At 31.6% G+C, this 19,636-nt stretch overlaps 1 protein-coding gene across 2 annotated transcripts; it reads right to left on the bottom strand.

Moving 5' to 3' along the window:
• Window positions 1–4,715: 4,715 nt before the first annotated feature.
• LOC120196447 (floral homeotic protein APETALA 2-like) lies at window positions 4,716–7,807 on the bottom strand. 2 transcript variants are annotated; one of them, XM_039198252.1, is made up of 10 exons: window positions 6,930–7,807; window positions 6,757–6,782; window positions 6,590–6,620; window positions 6,413–6,500; window positions 6,058–6,203; window positions 5,938–5,982; window positions 5,758–5,849; window positions 5,508–5,674; window positions 5,198–5,416; window positions 4,716–5,084 (listed from the first exon to the last, which is right to left on the bottom strand). In XM_039198252.1, exons 1-10 carry the CDS (start codon window positions 7,457–7,459, stop codon window positions 4,902–4,904), a joined length of 1,527 nt encoding a protein of 508 aa, XP_039054183.1. In that variant the 5' UTR covers window positions 7,460–7,807; the 3' UTR covers window positions 4,716–4,901. The 2 variants fall into 2 exon arrangements, with proteins under 2 accessions (XP_039054183.1, XP_039054182.1); XM_039198251.1 differs by having other exon boundaries at window positions 5,198–5,419.
• Between the last annotated feature and the right edge of the window lie 11,829 nt (window positions 7,808–19,636).

Here is a 19,636-nt window from a genome sequence, read left to right on the forward strand (position 1 = left end):
ATACAATTCTTCTTTTTTTAATATATGATAACAATTTATTTTTAATATTTTAAAAAATTATAATTTTTTGAATTTTTTAGTTCATCAAATACATCTAAACTTAAATAAATAATCGAAATAGTCCTTAACTTTTAATAACATATCAAATAATTTATATCATACAAACTCAATATCTATAATATAGCAATAAAAATAATATTTATTTTATTTACATCTATTTTTTTCAAATCAATGAACTTAATAAAATCATTTTAATTAAAATTAACAGTAAAATAAAATTCTAGTTAAAATCAAAGGATCAAATGAGATTATTTCATTAATTTAACATGTCACGTCACCTATTTAATGGCATATAGTGGGATTGTGTTCATTTTGTAACAAAATCTAAATTCAATGTCCATTATCGAAGTTTTAAAAATTAGTATCTAAAAAGATCATTTTAATATAATTTAATGATCATTTTTAAATTTTACTCTATAAAATTAATGGTGAATATACATGATTTTCATTGTAGAATTTTCCATAATTTGGTGAATAAACACTTAAAATTATGTTGTTTGGATTTATTTAAAAAAATTAATGTATTAATATATGATGTATTAATAATGTATAAAACTAATTATCAAATATAATTTATCATATGGTCTTAATAGTTAAGTGGAGTATTTTTCTAATAAGTTTTTATTTTTTTAGAAAAATTATGAACAGTGCAAGATTAATAAAAAAATGATATTAAAATCTTAATATTAAAAATTAAAAATAAATTAAAAATCTCATTACTGAATTTTTACCATCCTTATTTTTTATTATTTTAAAGTGATTATAATGTATTATATATTCTAAAGATTCTCAAACATTTTTTTTTGTTTAATACAGGTGAATGGGCCTCTTAGAAGCCCGTTTTATCGGCTCTAATTATCTCCTCAGTTTCCTTTAGGGTAAATGTGCAGAAAAACATAATCTTCTCATTGGTTCCTCATTTGTTTGACGATGATATCTGGGACTCGGTTGGCCTCCCTCGGTATGTTCTGAATCTTTACTTCCCAATTCCTCTTGAGCAGATTCTCAAACAATTGACAATGAAATCTCAAACATTTTTACCGTCTCTAATACTCGAACATAAAGCATCTAATAAAAACAATAATTCATTTAACTATTGAGATAATTTAATTCATTCGTATTCTTAATTTAAATTAACCAAAAAATAAAATATATAAAAAAACTATATGAAATATAACTCCAACGTACGAATATAATTTATAATATTTGTTTTCAACGATCAGTGCATGAAATTTGCCCACAAGAACATTTGAATGACCGACAATATGTCTTGCAACATGCCAATTTTTAAATCCTTTGTTTGAACCAAAGCTTTTTTTCTTTTAAATATTTTAATAGGTGCTTGTTCAATGTATAAACCAATGATAACGAAGTACTCTTATATTGTTTGATTCATTGTCAGAATTTTAAAACCTCGATCTTGGGTTAGCATATTCTTTTCTACTATAACATTGTAAATAAAAAACATTAAATTTTGAGCCACATATCTTTTTGGGTAAAGTATATAAATAGTCTCTCGGTTATATGATATTACTTTGTTTATTCTCTCAATTGTTGAAAGTTACAAAATGGTCTACCGATTATAAAGTGTTACTTTGTTGAGTCCTCCGACTATTAAAAGTTATAAAATAATTACTCGACTATTAATATATTCAAAACTCGTTCTTTTTCGTTAAAAACTGACAGCAATTAGAGTTGAATGTTAACATGTTTACTGGGATATGATAAAATATGATCCTAAATCTGTTTGAGTTGTATTTTGTGAATCGAGTCTCTGTTTGCATTATGTCTTTGAGCCAATGCTTGAAACATTATGTCATCGAGACAATACTTGGAAGCAACAACGATGAAAATAGACATTATTAAAATATGATTTTATCATATCTCAATCAACAGGTTAATATCTAGCTCAAACGATCATTAATTTTTTAACGGAAAAAGATGAGTTTAAAACATATAAATAGTCGAATGATATTTAATAACTTTTAATAATCAAAATACTCAACAAAATAATACCATAAAATTGATTTAGTAACTTATAATAGTTTGGGACTTTACCCATGTTTTTAAATGAATCTTTAAAGCATAAAGTTTTTTGAACAAATCATTTTGCATATTAAATTCATAAGATAATGATGACAAAAGAAGGTGGCCTTGACCTTTCTCCTTATAGAAAAATTTCCTCTTTACAAGAATAATAATAATAATAATAAGCCCTCTACCCCATAAGCAACTGCTTTAAAAATGAAGAATGACGACCCAAATGACGAAATCACAATTCTTATTTTATTCATTAGGTACCAATATCTTAATGCAACAACACATTAATCAATCACAATTGGACTCTAATTAAACAACCACTTCATCAACTTTTTTTTCACATCCCAAATAAAAAAAAACATATCCAAAACCAAAGAGTGAACAGTTTGTTTTTTCCTCGTACACTGCTCCCAGGTTTGCATCATAGATTTTAAAAATCCATTGTAAATTATGAATATATGTATTCTTTTACTCGTCTGCATGGTGTAAAAGTAAATCCAAGAACCAAGATACTGTAGCCGTACTTGGCTTTATATCAGTTTTTAAAGTGATTTTCCTAGTAAACTGACATGGGTAACTCTTTACCCATAAACCCTTTTCGTCTCTTTCTCACAAACGTCGTTTTAAAGCAAGGGAATGATTAGTCCCTCTCGTCATGATGGCAATGTCTGGTGAGAGAACTGATTCAAAGGACAAATAATTGACGGTGACCATTCATCACCATCCACTGATATTTCCGATATAAAATCAATTTCCCAGTTTTTTAAGCTTTATACAATTTTTTATTTTCATACATTTTACCCCATTTGTTGTTGTTCTCCTTTTTGGTATGCAGAAAAATATATGGAGAAATCATGCAGTAATAAAATCATATGGTACCTAACAATGTCAAGGATGGCAAATGGAAGTTGCACTGTACTGGTAATAGCAGTAAATGAAAATAGGGTACAACAATGACACCAACTGTGTAAAAGGGCAGCTTGGAAATTGTATTGAAGACAACAGAAAAGATCGGCAGCTTAAGTCGGAATGGTTCCGGAACTTGGTCAGTTTCAAATTCTTCATTTTCTTTATTACTATTCTTTGTTCCGATGATTAGGCCTGTAAACGATCCGAACGCACACGAACGGATGTATGTTCATGTTTGTTCATTTAATAAATAAATAAACACGAACATAAATGAACAAATTTTTTTTTGTTCATGTTTATTTATTAAGGAATATAACTTGTTCATGTTCGTTCATTTAATAAATAAACGAACATAAACGAACACGAACATAAACGAACACGAACATAAATGAACACGAACATAAACCAACATAAACGTTGGAGACCCTACCTTCCATTGTTCTTTCATGAAAAATAGTCGACAATGCAAATCAACAAATCTACAGTGATAAATAGCGTAAGAGCTGACTAACAGTGATAAAATGTTTGAAGATATCAAATATTTCGATCGAACTTTTAAATATATTAAATGATTCACACGACTTTAATTTAACGCTATAACATTTATCTTAGTGGTACATGATTACATATGAACAATCATTTTCCACTATGTTATTCTAATATATTCGCCGGCTAAAAGTTTTGTGAGATCAATGTCAGACTTTAGTGAAGTTTGTTAATAATGGTCCTTTCCATTGGCATAGTAGAAAATTTAATAGTATGAAGATTTCAAACGGTACAAATTGGACTATAAGGCAATAACATAAATCCGAAATTCCTTCGATGCTACATATCGTAACTGCTATTTTTACTAAACCACCCTTCAAAATTTTAACGTACCTAAAGTCTACTCCACAACTAAAGGTCAAGAACTATGAAAATAAAAGTTCATTGTCAAAGTGTATTTTCTACTTATTAATAGGTTCTTCCTGGAAAACTCATTACTTCCGCTATTAAACTCTTTATCAGAAATTACATATAAACTTTTGTTTTGTTTTCTGACAAATTCTATATATTTTTCTCTTTACCGATGCTCATATACTTCTGATTGTTACCTTTATCTTAACATCTATTTCTAGAAAGAAATAATATTTTCTTGAGTTTTAGATGTGAAGATACCCGCAATAACTTTACATATCAACTATTAAGTCAAATAAACCAGAGAAAGAGATACAAACAGACCTGTCAAACTTCATATTGTACTATAATATAACTTGTTTTGAAACTTTCAGCGATCGTCTCCACTCTCTAGTGAATACTAGGGTTTGAGAAAATAAGGGAGGAAATGAATATAGATGCGAGATGCCTCACGAGTTAACATATTAGATTTAATCTCCAAATAAAATTGGGTTAATTATTGAGTTGATCATCAGAATATCAAATTAATTAATATTTTTAAGATACTTACAAATTGGTCACCAAAATTGATTTAAGAAGATTGGGTTAAATATAAATGAATGAACATAAACGAACATAACCGAACGAACATAAACGAACATAACCGAACGAACATAAACAAACATAACCGAACGAACATAAAAGAACGTTCACGAACGTAAATGAACGAACGAGACCTATGTTCATGTTTGTTCATTTAATTAAACGAACACAAAATCTTGTTCATGTTCGTTTATTTAATAAATAAACGCACATAAACGAACTTCCCGCCGCACAGTTCATGAACGGTTCGCTGAACGTTCAGTTCATTTATAGGCCTACCGATGATAATAGTCCGACGAAGTTGTAGGGGGAGATGGTAAAATTTTTCAAGACTTAATCTCAAAGCATTGATCTTTACATGCTTAAAATGCCAACAAGGTGAAAAAAAAGATGGGTTAGGAGGGTCACAAGAGCTAGTGGAACCCATTTTTCTGCAGCCATGTTTGGGAAGCAGGTCTGGTCTGCGATGGGAATCCTGATGATGCTGCAGAATTTCCAAACATTTGGTGAGTACCCCATTGCCATTGTTGCTCATTAGTCGATTGCAAAAGATCCCTACTGATTCCGCCTCCATTGCTGCTGCTTGGAAAATGAATCTGGAAGTTGCAAAATTGTTGATTAGTTGGGGACTTTCCTGCTGTATATTATATATGCCATTCCAAATCAAGCAATTACAAATTATATAATCAGGCGAGCCATAAATTCGAACCTGATAAGACGACGGATTAATGTGGGGAGGAATGTGGAACACATTGTTATCTCCAGGTCTCCTGAACTGTCCATATGATTGCAGTTCATTAGACTTGATTGATGCTGGAGATTGAATATGAGTTTGGCTCAACAGCTGCATTGCTTCCGCCTCACCATATCCATCGGATCTTTGATGATTAGTACCATCACTTCTATTAGGTTCCTTCTGCAGATTTAACTGCTAAGATAATGAAAAATGAAATCAAACACTACCAAAGCAGAAAGTATAGATTTTTCTCATTTGTTATCACGATTTAACCAAAACCAACCTGAGACCTAAATCCCCCCCATCGCCAATCGCCTGAAGGTGGCAGACTATGCTGATTATCACCCATAGCAATTTGCCTATCACCACCAAACTCTACATTCTTTTGCTTTGGGGTTGAATTCCCTAAGCTCAAATCAAGGTTTTGATCTCCAGCATTACCCCAAGTTTCTAAATAAGCATGTACAATAACTTGGGGTAAATCTTTAAACAGGCAATAATACTACATTATCCCAAATGGGCAAATTTCTTACCACCAGTGTTAAGCTCATTGTCGTATATGCTGGGATCAAAGTTAGTGACGGCATCTTTGCCATTGCACTTAATTGCTGCTCTGTCATAAGCCCTACAAAACAAGGGACAATAGAACTCCATATACGCTCACCAAATACCATTGCCATCAAAATCCAAGGAAGAAAACGTAAAGCACCAACCTTGCGGCTTCGATCTCGGTGTCGAACAAGCCTAAATAAACGTATCTGTAAAAGAAAGAGAAGTAGGCAGTGAAGTGAGTGGAGGAGGTGAGAAATGGAAAGGTGGAATAAAATGGTTACTTTTTGCCTAATAATTGGCCCATTCTAGCTTCCCATCGGCCACATTTGTGTAAGGTAACCCCTCTATACTTGGAACTTCCTCGAGGAAATCCGGTGCTTTGTCGGCGAAGTACATGCACAAATTCTTCCTTGCTTAGGTTACTCATCTGTTAATACAACAAAAAGAATCTTCCCTTTAGTGAACAATATGATTTACATGCGTTTCCAGACCAACAAAACATAAATCCAGATACTTTTATTTTTTAAAACAAAAAAAGAGAGAGAAACTATACAAGATAAAGATAGAAGAACTATTCAAGATAAGATAAACAATGCAATGTTTTCATTTCTCTATCTCTTTCTCAGTGAGTCTCACCTGCTTCAAGTCGTCTTCATAATCTTCAATACTAAAATTAATGTCGGCTTCAACTCCCCGGAACTTGATTGCTGCCCTATCATATGCACTGCCAGAAATAATGAAAGAAAGGTTTTTTGTTTGTTTGTTTGTTTTGTTTTGAAAATATAAAAAAAGGGTTAAAACGAAAAGAATTACCGAGCAGCTGCATGTGCTGTGTCGAATCCGCCTATATAATCAAAGCCGATAAAAAGAAGAACAAAACAAGACCCATCTCATGTAAATCAGAAAACATTAAATTGCAAAAAGAAAATTTGTCTCAAGAATTATATATATATATATATATAAAGGAGAGACAGCCATACCCAAGTAAACTTGCTTTCCACAATCCCTGAACGTTAAATAACAAACCAAAAAAAATCCTTAAATTCTGATTGGCTCGAGGGAAAACAAAAGGACAAGAAAATCCAAAGCTCTATTTGTTATGGAATGAAATGGAAAAAAATGAAAATAAACCAAGAAGTAGAAATTAACAAACCAAATATGAGACTCCCATCTGCCAGTTCTTCTATAAAAAGTAACTCCTCTATATTGAGAACTTCTTGACCTTGGCCCTCTCCTGCTTTTCTTCATCGGCTGTGAAACTTCATCGGATTTGGCATGGGGAAGAGGCTCCGATTGACAGAATTTGACACCAACCCAATTAGCCCGAGGGAACCCTGGTCCACTTCCGACAGAGGTGACCCCCATTTCCGGGTCTTGATCCAGTGGGAAAAACTGATGGGTCACTGGAGCTGGGTCACTCCTCTCCACGAAATCTTCTTCATGAGGCACCGAGAACCCAAAAATCATCTTGCTGCTTCTCTTCTTTAATGCCTCTTTAACCCTCTCCCCATCTTCTTCCTCCGATCCGTCCTCGATCACCACAGCTGACGAACTTGAATTCGAAACGGATCCGACCCGTTTACCCTTATCTTCATCACCATCTACCGAAGTTTTCTGCGATAAGCACCCCTCGGATTCGTCGTCTCTTGGGTGCTGATAAGGAGAGTCATTAAGATCCCACATTTCCCCACCCCTCTTTTCACAACTTCCCCAACTTAAAACCCTGATGGATATATCTATATAAATAATACTTTAAAAGACAAAAACTTAAAATTTGAGGATCACCATTTTCTCTTAGAAATGATAAAAAGAAACAAGAGAATTCTGGGAGAGAGCTGAAAACTCTCTCTTTAAGATAAAAGCTAGAACAAATAAAAGAGGGAAGGGTGGGGTATTGAAAGAAAGGAAGTTTTGTAAAAGAAAAAGAAAACCTAGGAGAGTTGTGAGCTAGCTAAAAGGACGTATAGCAAGGAACTTAGAGGTTAACTTAAGTTAGAATATCTTCTATAAACCTGAATGCCCAATACGGCATAGACGAGGCCAGATTGAGCTAAGCATCCACAATCTCCTTTATTTCTTGTTTCTTTCTTCTTCCTCCTCTTCTTTTTCTTGGGTAAATTCAACGTTTAGTAACTAAACTTTTACTTTTATTCTGTTTTGATACTTAAAATTTATGTATTTTTTCAAAATAATACTTAACGTTTAATTTAGGTTTCATTAAGAATATTTGTCGTTAAAAACTTAATAACGATATTGACGATTCACCATAAGTTAATACCAATAACGAACGTATGTGTATTTTAGGATGAACACGTGCCCACCTTGAAATCTATATTTCTTTATGATAATTGTTCATTTTATTAATAATGTCCATCTTAAAATTTTATTTATGGATGCCCCATACTAAAAATTTCTATTATTAATAAATTGTTTTCACCCTAAAAAATATTTATGGATCTACCACTGATTAATACCATATCATTATTTAAAAAATAAAAATACTACGTTAATAATTTTGTTAAATTTTTAATAATATATACCAAAATAAAACTTAAACTGAATATTAGTTATGATTTTAAAAAAAAATAGATACTAAAGCAGTAGAACAAAAATAATAATTTAAATATTAAATATATAATTTTTTTTCTTTTATTTTGAGCTTTTCTCTTTCTTGGCTTTTTTTCCCTATGATTTGCTTGGTTGGATAAATGAATGAATAAAATAATTTTTCCTTTGTTTCTAAATAAGTTAAGGTTTTTTTCCTTATTGTTTTCTTTCTTCTTTGTTCATTAAGAAACTCGACAAAAAAGGTTGAGGACTTTTCTGATTGTTTTCAGATTCTTTTGTTCTCAAAATTAGTACTAGAAAATAAGAAAAAAATATTTAAGAGATTATACTGAAACTTTTATATATTTTTAATTTTAATTTAATAAAAATAATTTCTGTTATTTATAGATTTTACAATCCTCACATCTCGTGTAAAGAATATTTTATATGAAAATTATATTTGTCAAAATTTATTTTATAAAATTATTTTACATGAAATAATAATTAATTTAAACAATTTTTTGTTCAGTTCTTAAAAAAAATTAATCAATAACCAGTTAATCTAACGAGATGATGCACTAGATTCCTTCAGAGGTTCGAACTCTGGCATTTGCAAATGGAGCAAACTAGGTTGAGAGGGTCGTCCTCGCCTCTGCAGCCCCAATCTAAATTAGTCGATTAATAGATCAGATATCAATAGTTAATTGAAAAAATAATTATTTATTTTTTATTTAAAAATGATATAGAATAAAAAATTAAAAGTCAATTAAATAATATTTATTATATCCTTAAATAAAATTAATTTAATAAATTTTAACTATGTCGACATCGTTTTTCGCCCCGGCGGGGAAAGACTGATACCGACTCGGGAGTTTTCTCTTTGAAAATATTTTCGAAATGTGAGGATTCGCCACCAATCATTTAAGGTGCGATTTGGACACCACGAAAACATGGTGATTTTAATAAAATATTTTATTTTTATCAAAATACCTAGTTTTAAGGTCTGCGAAAATCCAGAAATCAGGTTCATGAGTCAATTACTCGTGAGGAAGGATTAGCACCCCCACAAGCGCCCAAAAATTGGTACCTAGTTGATTACCCTATATTTAAAAACGAAAATTTTGAGTTTGATCATTATTTAATTTAAAAATCATTATAAATACAAAGTTAAAAAAGGTATATGTTTATTAAGATTAATAGCATTCACCCCTAGCATAAAGGCGTGAGATCAGCTATTGTGCCTAATGACCCTACATTGCTTTAATTTTTAAAAACTCATGATGCGATTTTGAAAAGGATGTCGACCTATTTCGGGAATCACCAGTAGTCGCCCCGTGAGCATACTTGCGGAAGATATACCTTTAATTCCCTAATAAGTAAATATTAACTTATGTTTAAAAATAAAATGCGATTAAACAAATTTTTATTCATCTTAATTAAACGAAGGGTAAATTAAGGCTTTTTCTAGCTTGAAGTGTCAAATTATGAAAATTAAGTAACCTAGGTGATTAAACCTAAATGTAGGCTCTAATATTTATCGTATTTGATTTTAAACCAATTATTGAATCGAATAACCGAGATGGTTCCTCGAGCATTTACGCGAGGGTCGACTTGAGTTATTCCCTAAATTAAGAGGAATATATCGAAATCTAGCTAAAATGGAGGCTCAATTTAACATATTTAATTATGTCAATATTAAAGCTCTAATCGAAGTTCGGGGACTAAAAGGGTCAAAGGACTAAATTACCGGGCTCTAAGACACTAAAAGTTTAAGGACCTAAATCAATAATTTCTAAAGTTGAGGGCTAAATAATAACAAAAAAACCTAATTATTATCTAAATTATTTAACCTAAAGTACCTTTTAGAAAATATTAATTATTAATAAATTTTAAAAAGTCGAGCAATCGATTCGAGTAGTCGGACATTTTATGCGAAAACTCGACTCTAATAGCTCCCTAATTAAACTAGAGTGTCATCATAATTTCTAAATTCGATTCGAAGGTTAATCTAATCTAAGGACTAAGTCTAAAGGTTTAAATTACAAAATAATGAATTATTAAGAAAACTAATTAAAATTAAAATAATAATAAAACACACAACATAAAAAATAAGCATGCATATGGACCAAATTGCATAAATGTCGAATTACTAAGATAAAAAGAATGAATTAAATTTATAGCAAGGGCTAAATTAAAATAAGAAAATTAAATCGCTAAATCTAAACAAAATAAAAAAATAGTTTTAGGGATTAAAATGTAAAAATTAGAGGAAGTTATAGGGACTAAAAAGAAATTTCACCAAAAAATATAAAGTACAAATCGAAAACGGGTAAATTATAAAAACACCCTTGCCAGTGTCTTCTTTGCAAAAACACGGGAAAACTCGGGGGACCTCTGCGTGATTTCTCCTGAAACTTTTCTATAAATAAATTTTTTTTTAATTTTTTAATATTTCGTTTTAAAAAAAAAGTTGAAAGACTCTCCTCTCTCTCTAGAAAATTGACTGTCGCCTTCCGCCGCGCCGTCACTGTCGCCCACCAAATTTCGGGCTCCTTGTCACAGATCTAGGCTCGGTTTCGCACGAAATGACCTCTATCACCGTAAAAACGGTCGATACCGTTCAACTTTTCGAGCTTCGGTGACCCATCTGACGACTCAAGGCAATTCCGATCTATCCTTTTTATTTATTTTTCGTATTTTTTTACTGTAAAAAACGATTGGTTAGTATGTTATTCGACTGAAAAAAATTATTTTGTTGTCGAAGAATAGTGTTTGGTTGATGTTGTTTGAAATAAAAAAAAGAACTATTTTTGATTGTTTGTTATTGAATATATATTAGTGTTATTTGAAATTAAAAAAAAAAACCCTTTGCTCTGCTAAGATCCTAAACCGAAGATAAAAAAAACCGAGAGAAAAGAAAAAAAAAAAGGGGAAGCTATTCAAATACTAGAAAAAAGGAATGATAAAATCCTTGTTTATTGCTGAAATTAATTACAATGTATTTTTTTCGAATCCAGAGAGCCATTTTTTACAGATTCTTTCATGGGTTTTATACCCATTTACACTGGAATTAAAATGACTAATATTTTGTTGTCTTCTGTTTTGTTTCTACAGGAGCGTGGAGTGTGCATGCAAGGCTTTTCTTCGGTTGGGGCAGAGGGAGATGGTATCTGGTTGGGGGAGATGGATAGCTACCCTTAGGGTTTAGGGTAGATTCAGGTCGGGTTTAGTTTGGGCCGTGGATTGGGTTTATTTTTGGGTCTTGTTTTGGTTTTAGTTTAGGTTTGGGCTTGAGGTCCGATTGGGTATAGTTTGGTCCTTGGGTTTGGGTTCTGGTGAAAAATGGTGATTACAAATTAAAATGGTCGGTCACATAAATTTGATAAGAGATTTAAATATAGAATAAATTACTAAATGTATATTGAAAAATAATATTTATCTATTCTTTTGCAATACAAAAACATTTAATCTCTAACTTAAAACGATCATTGTGCAGCAAACATGCCAACTCCATTCGTGGTTCCATGAAAACTGTGGTACGATGGATGAACCTCGACTAATGATGGATAAAGAAATATTTTTAAGAATTTGTATATATATATTAATAACAAAATTTTATTTGTATAAGTAGATACAAATAAAATTTCAAGATAAGCACCATAGTAAAATTAACAATTAATATAAAGAAATTCAGATTTCAAGATAATCACGTGTCCACCATGACCTCCATGTACATCTGCCATTGATCTCGACACAAAACAACCAAGTTGTCTGCAACTACATTAAGTTCACGACGGACATGCTTAACGATTGCGTGTCAATCACGATCACGTAAATCATAAAACGCAGCTACCAAAGCATTCCCTGTTAGTACATCAGACAAATTGTTGTATATCTTTACAACCTCAATGTTGTTTGTTTCAAGTTCAACATGCTGGAAACCTAATCTCCAAGCACGAGAAAGGAGGTCATGAGCAGCCCAACGTTCAGCCGTGAGGACTGAACATTGCCTAAGATTTCGCGTAAATCCAAAAATCCAATCTCCTGTGTTTTGTAGTAAACCTCTAGCGGCTGCGATTTTATCATTGAGACTAGTCGTTGTCCCATCTGAATTTGCCTTTATCCAACCTCTAGGTGGACGGACCCAAGACAAAGGAGTAATACCAATGTGAGATCTCGAACCAGCAACTGAAGCATTGGCCCCTGCAATCTCATCAGCTACCGATTACAGCGAATGATGAAATCCTCCCTTTGCACAGAATCAAGATCGAATAGAATACTACACCGTAGTTTCCAAAGCTGCCAACAGTAAATAGCAAAGTGGATAACCCAATTCTCATTGTCTCGAGTAAAATGACCAGAGGATTCCAAATTTTGTCCAAGCCATTCCACATACGGTAACGACATAAATTCATCTAATTTCTCAGCTCGGATCACTCTTGGCCATAAATATTCTGTCATTTTCCATTAACGTAGGATATGACTTACGTCCTCTGCCCCTCTACCACAAATCCGACACGTGTTTGATAAATGACGCCGAGCACGTTCAACGTTCGTGAGCGGTCGTTCATTCATCGCATCTAACCCTTTGTGGGGCTTGAAGATTCCATATTAATCTACATTTTACTTGATTGTCAATCTTATGAGACCGAGTGATAACTTTATAAATTGATGAAATCGTGAATCTTCTTCTATCGCGCTCCAAGTTTCCATAAATATTTAACTATTTTTAATTTGTATTTGGTGGTTGAAACTTCAAGTGAACCAACATCATAAAATCATAGTAAATGTAAGTTGAAATGGGAAATATGAATTTCGATGAAAAGAATTTTCTCGTCAAAGTTTCATTTTGTTAAAGACGTTGATACGGATAGCTCATATGTTTTGGCGCGTGATATTGTAGTTCCACTTAACATCATAAAAAAAAAAAAAAAAAAAAAAAAGGTGAGCGTTGCGTTGCGTTTGGAAACAGAAAAGGAAATGGGAATAATGTTAGGAAAAGGGAAAAGTTTCTTGGAAAGGCCAACCCAAGAGTACAGGAAGAGCCCCATCTTCCCCTCTCTCGTTCCATTATCAACCACTCAACTTACCCTTCATATTTTACTCTTCTCTCCTTCCTCACTCTCTTCGTTTTCGCGCGTCCCTTCAATTCCCTGTCCAATTTTTTTCGGAGAAATATATATGAGACTAGGGGTGTTTAGATTTGGGAATATGTTTTTTTGGTACCCAAAATATCCGATATCTAGGGTGTCTGATTTTTAAAAAGTCGGCTCATAATTCGACCCGTAATATTTGAATATCTGCAAAATTCAGGTACCCACTAATTCGGGTAATAAGGTACTCGATTTTTTTTTAATTAAAAGCGCCTAATGCAGTAGGCTAAATGTAGTGCTTAGGGTGCTGTTGCTTCTAAGCAGCTCCTGAATCAAAAGTAAAATAATCTGACCTAAAACATTTATTTAATTGAATAAAACACTCGAAGCTGCTATTTGAGATTGAACGTAATAAGGACTCAAATTAACAAAGAAATCTAACCAAAAAGAATTACCCCAAATAATCATTTCACTCCTCAAAACACTTAAATCAGTCCATTCATCACTGGTGCAAAGAAAGCAAATCCTTAACCAAAATTATTTTTCAGTTCCAAAACATGCATTAACAAAAAGGTTAAAAGGAATTAAAGAAAATTTATTGTTATCAAGCAATCATCACTCGATAAATCAATGATCTCTATCAACGCAATCATGTAGTTAAAACATAAATCTAATAATCCGTAAGAGAATCAAGTAAAATTAAGAATCCAAACTCAATTAATCATAAATCACCAAAAAATACAAACAGATTACCCTAAAACTCAAGCAGAAAACGCAGAAATGAAAAGACTCCCTTGTGGAGCCTTTGGCTCACCCAAAATGGAAAGATTCTCGAAAATAAAGTCATCTCACTGAAGGATCTGATTTTTTACACTAAAATATGCTATTAAATTTATCGTATAACATTTTGGTATGGTTCTCATAAATTATTATTGTATAGCATTTATACGATAAATTTAATCGCATAAATCATAAATCTTAAAATAAATTGATTTTCAATGATTCAATATTGATTCAACATGACGAGACACAAGGATGTAACTCAACATTATTTAGGGGCATTTAAAAAAAATCATATATACCAACAAAAATACTTTAATGTTTTTGTCAATGTAAATTATATATAAAAATATCATACTAATAAAAGAAAATTTTATAATTCCTTAAAATTCATATCTTCACATAAAATTTTAAAGAAACAAAATTCATCTAATCTTTTTTTCTATGAATTCAAGCAACTTAGATATAACCATAAAAATATATCATTTAATTTTATAATAAATTCACATAATATACAAAATTAATCAATAAATTTTAACATTTATATTTATATTTAGGATAAATTATATGTTTAGTACTTAAACTATCAATTTGTTCTATTTTAGTATATAAACTTTCATTATTTTCAAAACTATACCTAATGTTTAGTTTTTGTTTCATTTTAGTACCCTGCCATTAAAAACTTAACGAATGGGCTCGTTGGCCGTCGCGTCTATAGTCGTCGGTCGTCGTATATATGATCCAATGAAGCCCAAACTTTCCAGCCCGCAGCTTTTTGTCCCTTTGAACGTGACTCCGTTTCACCAGAAAATGCATCAATCTTCCCAAATCGACAATGAACTCTTCAACTTCATCCTCCGATCTTCATCGTTAATCATTTGATGGGCCTGAAATTGGACTATGTTGGTCGACTCGTCATTCTCTCGTGGTCCACAGTTCGGATCGGTCATCCTTCCACTAGAGCTATGCCCCGTCACTAAACATTAGGTATGAATTTTGAAAATAATTGAAAGTTTAGGTACTAAAATAGACCAAAACTGATAGTTTAGATACTAAACGCGTAGTTTACCCTTATATTTATATAATCAAGATATTTTATATCAAACAAATATAATCAAGATATATAGACACATTTTAAAATATTTTCATATATATATATATATATATATATATGTGTGTGTGTGTGTGTGTGTGTGTCTAAATTTTTATTTTTAAAGATTAAAATTGTGAATCCACGTAATAAATATAGATGATTGAAATAAAACTATAAATATAAATTGAATTAACTTTTTTTACTTTCAACTGAAATAAAATACTTGAAAAAATACGAAGATTCTTTTATATCTTGAAATCAGAAATAAAAAATAAAATAAATTTTAATTAATTTAAAAATAAAATAGTAATAATAAATAGATGTTAACTCTCAATAAATAATATTTAAGTTGTTTTCGAATTATAAAATAATATACATATTTTTTAGAAACAAAATTTAATGACTTATTATAAATGTTTTTCAACGGTGTCAAACTCAATAATATATGTATAAAAATATATATTCCATTTTATAATATTTCTTTTGGGTGGGGGTCATAGCCCCACTAGTCTTCATAGTGTTTCGTAATTGACGAGACATTGATTTCATTTGTTAAAATCAAAATCTAATTGATTTAAATTGAATGTTGAAGCGTGCATGAATTAGTTGATATATTAAAATTTTTGAATATTTCTTTAGTTGTGATATTTCAAGAAGATATATTTTCTATTGTCATACAAATTCTTTAATAAAATAAGAGTAATACACGTTAAATTATTTTTTTGTGACCATTACCTCTTTATTAAACTGAATATTAGGTTAGTCTTTTTTATAAACAATTTCTACCTAAGGGGAGGAGAAGAAGAATTTTACTCGTAATAGATATTGAACACACAACTTAGGGAGTGGATAGGTGTTAACTTGAGAGCTTATAACTATTTGTTCTATAGATTATTGTATTAAGTCGATCTTTAAAATATTTATAATTTTATGTTTATTGAATTATAAATATATAACTTATAATATCTACACATTAATTTTATGATATTTTAATAGTTATGCCGCATATAATATAATTAATTACTTAATTTTATATTATATTTTATTATAACATTGTATATTATACGTGACTATATTATAGATTCTAATCAAACATTTGCTCGGAGTGCAGAACCCATCATCATAGATCAAGAATACGGAAACAAGAAACATAATCGATTTAATCTCCCTTTCTCATTTTTTTACAAATTACTATAAGTTTCAAAGTACTGTTACACGAAGTTACGACTGATGATTTGATTATTTTTAAACTATATGATTGACATTTTTGTTTAAGTTACGTATATTTTTTTATTAAATTCAAAAAATATAATATTTTATTATTTTTGTTTTTATTTAATTAAAATATAGTTACTAAGAATTAATTATCATTAAACCTTTAACGGATTATCACCGTGACACAAGTGAATTTATAAAATTAAAAAGGCTAAACTACACAAATGATCAATACGGTTTGAGTAAGTTTTTGTTTTTCCCTATTAAAATTTCAAAAGTAACAAATTGGATATTAAAACTTCAAATAAGTCATTGAACAATGAATTTATATCTAATTTATTTTTTCCAAACACCTCACTACTTCTAACATATTCACGTGAACCACCCTTTATGCAATACCAATCCAAGGCAACTTGTTGGTCGCACGATGAAATCGTGGAGCAAACATGTGTGTGTTATCTCTTTGCACAGAAGTTTTGAGAGATTAATCAGGCAATGGTTGAGATTCTCCCTCTCCCCCCTTCCATTTTTATAGGTTACTATCATTGTCATCCAATTTTGATCACTAACTTTGGTTCATAAGTGCATATAGGTTCAACAACAATTGTTCTGTTGCAAAAATTTGGAGGAAAATAGATCAACTTTATTTTTTGTTTTTGCATATAGGATTATTGTCCCCGTTGGTTTTAAAAAAGATTATGTATTGTTGTTAATTGAAAACAAAAATTACAAAATCTCAATGTGTTTCGCTTGAAAAATATGCTTTCCTTTTCTGGAGCTCTGGTTTCAGAGCCTCCATTAATAGTGTTATGAGATTGAAGCATAATCATAAAGAGCAGTAATGTCGATAGATGGTTTAACCATCAACCATAAATCTTAAAAATTATCTTACAAGTAGCAGTACAAAACCCAACTGTAATTACATATTCTAGTTCGCCCTTCTACCATGTGTGTTAGTTTCTCCACTAAAATGTGGCAAACATATTTGCATGGATGATCTATTCCGATCACCAGTTGCAGTGCCGGGGACTGATACATACCTACCAACTTCTTGATCCCATACAACTGAAGTTCGTTTGACATCTCTAAGAAGGGAAGCGGGCATGAGCAGAAAGCAACAATGGATCAACAGTCCCACCCTTATGCATCACCCTTTCATCGCGCGATTAACAAGCCGCCTCGGGTTGATGCTGCGTGAAGGGTGATTCACATGAATATAATAGAGGTGTGGGTTGTTCGAAAAAAAGGAATTAGAAAACTTGTGGGATAAATTTGATATAAAATCATTGTTCAAGGACATCTTTGATGTTTTAGTGACCAATTTGTTACTTTGAAATTTTAATGGGGAAAATGAAAACTTATTCAAACATTAGTTACCATTTGTATAATTTACCCTTTAAATTTTATATATTAATTGTTTCACATCAACAATTCACTAAAATTCTAACGTCAGTTAACTCTCAATGACCATATCTTAATTAAATTCAAATATCTTTAATTCGGAATGAATCATATCACCTCAAAAAGGTTTCAAATGTATAAACTTTGACCTATCAAGGAATAGAAAGATTAGATCTTCGATTTACCGATATTAACCTGAAAACTCGACATTTGCTTCATAGCTTTAAGAACATCTTCATAAACTCTTTTACGTGCCTCATTTTTCTCAAACTAAATCATGACTCTCCCGAAAGCTTCGATTGTTAGATAAACAATGCAACGAGTCGCCGACAGTTAATTTCTGACATTGTTACAACCCACAATGGGAGAAGCTTTAATGGTTTTTTTTAAGTAGAAAAGAGGCCAACGACCATTACATCAAAGGTACTCTACGAGGGTAGGGAGGGCCATAGAGGTCCCTACGTAAACAAACTTTTGTCGTAGGAGGAGGAGTTATGTAAAGACTTGGAGAACCATTGGGGTAACAAGGAAGTTTCGCCAAGGAATCAACAACATAATTGGCTTCACGACAAATTAGTCCAAATTCTACTGTCCAGGTACGAGCAGCAAGACTTGAGATGGCACGTGGGAGGGTGATAGGACTGGACTGCGCGAAGGAGGACGTGATCAAATTAAAAGCTTCAGTGCAATCTGTTTGACATTGGAGGCCATTGAAAACCCTGTTCCCAACCGATCTTCAGACCCTCATGAATCCCCCAAAGCTCGGCTTGGAGAGGAGCAGAGGGGCCAAGGAACTTGGTGAAACCAATGATCCAATTGCCAGAGTTGTTCCGGATAACATCACCAACGAAGCCGCGAGACAAAGTTGTGCAGACAGAGCCATTAAGAGTATACCAATCTTGCAGCGCTGGAATCCATTGAACAAGATCCGGAGAAGGAATTGAAGAAGGACTTGGCCGGTCAGAGATACCCTGAATAGAATAGGTGGCCCGTTTTGACTGATACGACGCAAATCATCGTTGGAAGATCGGGAACCAGACTTATACTAATCAAATTTTTTTTTATAAAATTCAATGATTTAAGTATAATTATATTATATTTAAGACTAAAAATTTTTATAAGCGATCGAGATCTTCGAAATTTTTAATATTTTCTTAACAAAGACAATTTATTTAGTGTAGTATTTTGATGTGTCACATTAATAGTGTATTTCATTGAGCGACATTCACTCTAGACTCATCCTAATAAATTATATTTTTTATTTGTATATAAATTTATGTAATAAAACTCTATTTATTTTTTCTTTTACAAATCATTAAGTTGCACTGTAAATTTTTCAAAGTTTTGTAATATGATAAGAATATATAAACACAAAAATTTAGGCTCACAACCTTGCAGGATATTACATTTTAAGAATAATTATACTGATCAACGTGATCAATTTCTATGGTTAAAGCTTATTACTTTTTCATGTATACTTAGATGCAAACACTTATTTAGATGACCCCATCCCATTCCCATATGTAATGGGGGTAAGGGGGAGATAGGGTAGTAGGCTGCCCCCAACGTCAGGTTAAGGGCAACTTCCGTGGAAGACCTCCGTTATGAATTGCCTTCAGTGGGACTCGATCTCACGACCACAAGGTTAAGAGCCTTGCGCTCAACCAACTGAGCTTGATGGGCAATTCATTAGATGCAAACACTTAATTAAATGATATAAAAGGAACGCTT

This window comes from Hibiscus syriacus, unplaced genomic scaffold (assembly GCF_006381635.1).
Source record: "Hibiscus syriacus cultivar Baekdansim isolate YM2019G1 unplaced genomic scaffold, ASM638163v2 tig00117034_pilon, whole genome shotgun sequence".
Classification (NCBI taxonomy): domain Eukaryota; kingdom Viridiplantae; phylum Streptophyta; class Magnoliopsida; order Malvales; family Malvaceae; genus Hibiscus; species Hibiscus syriacus.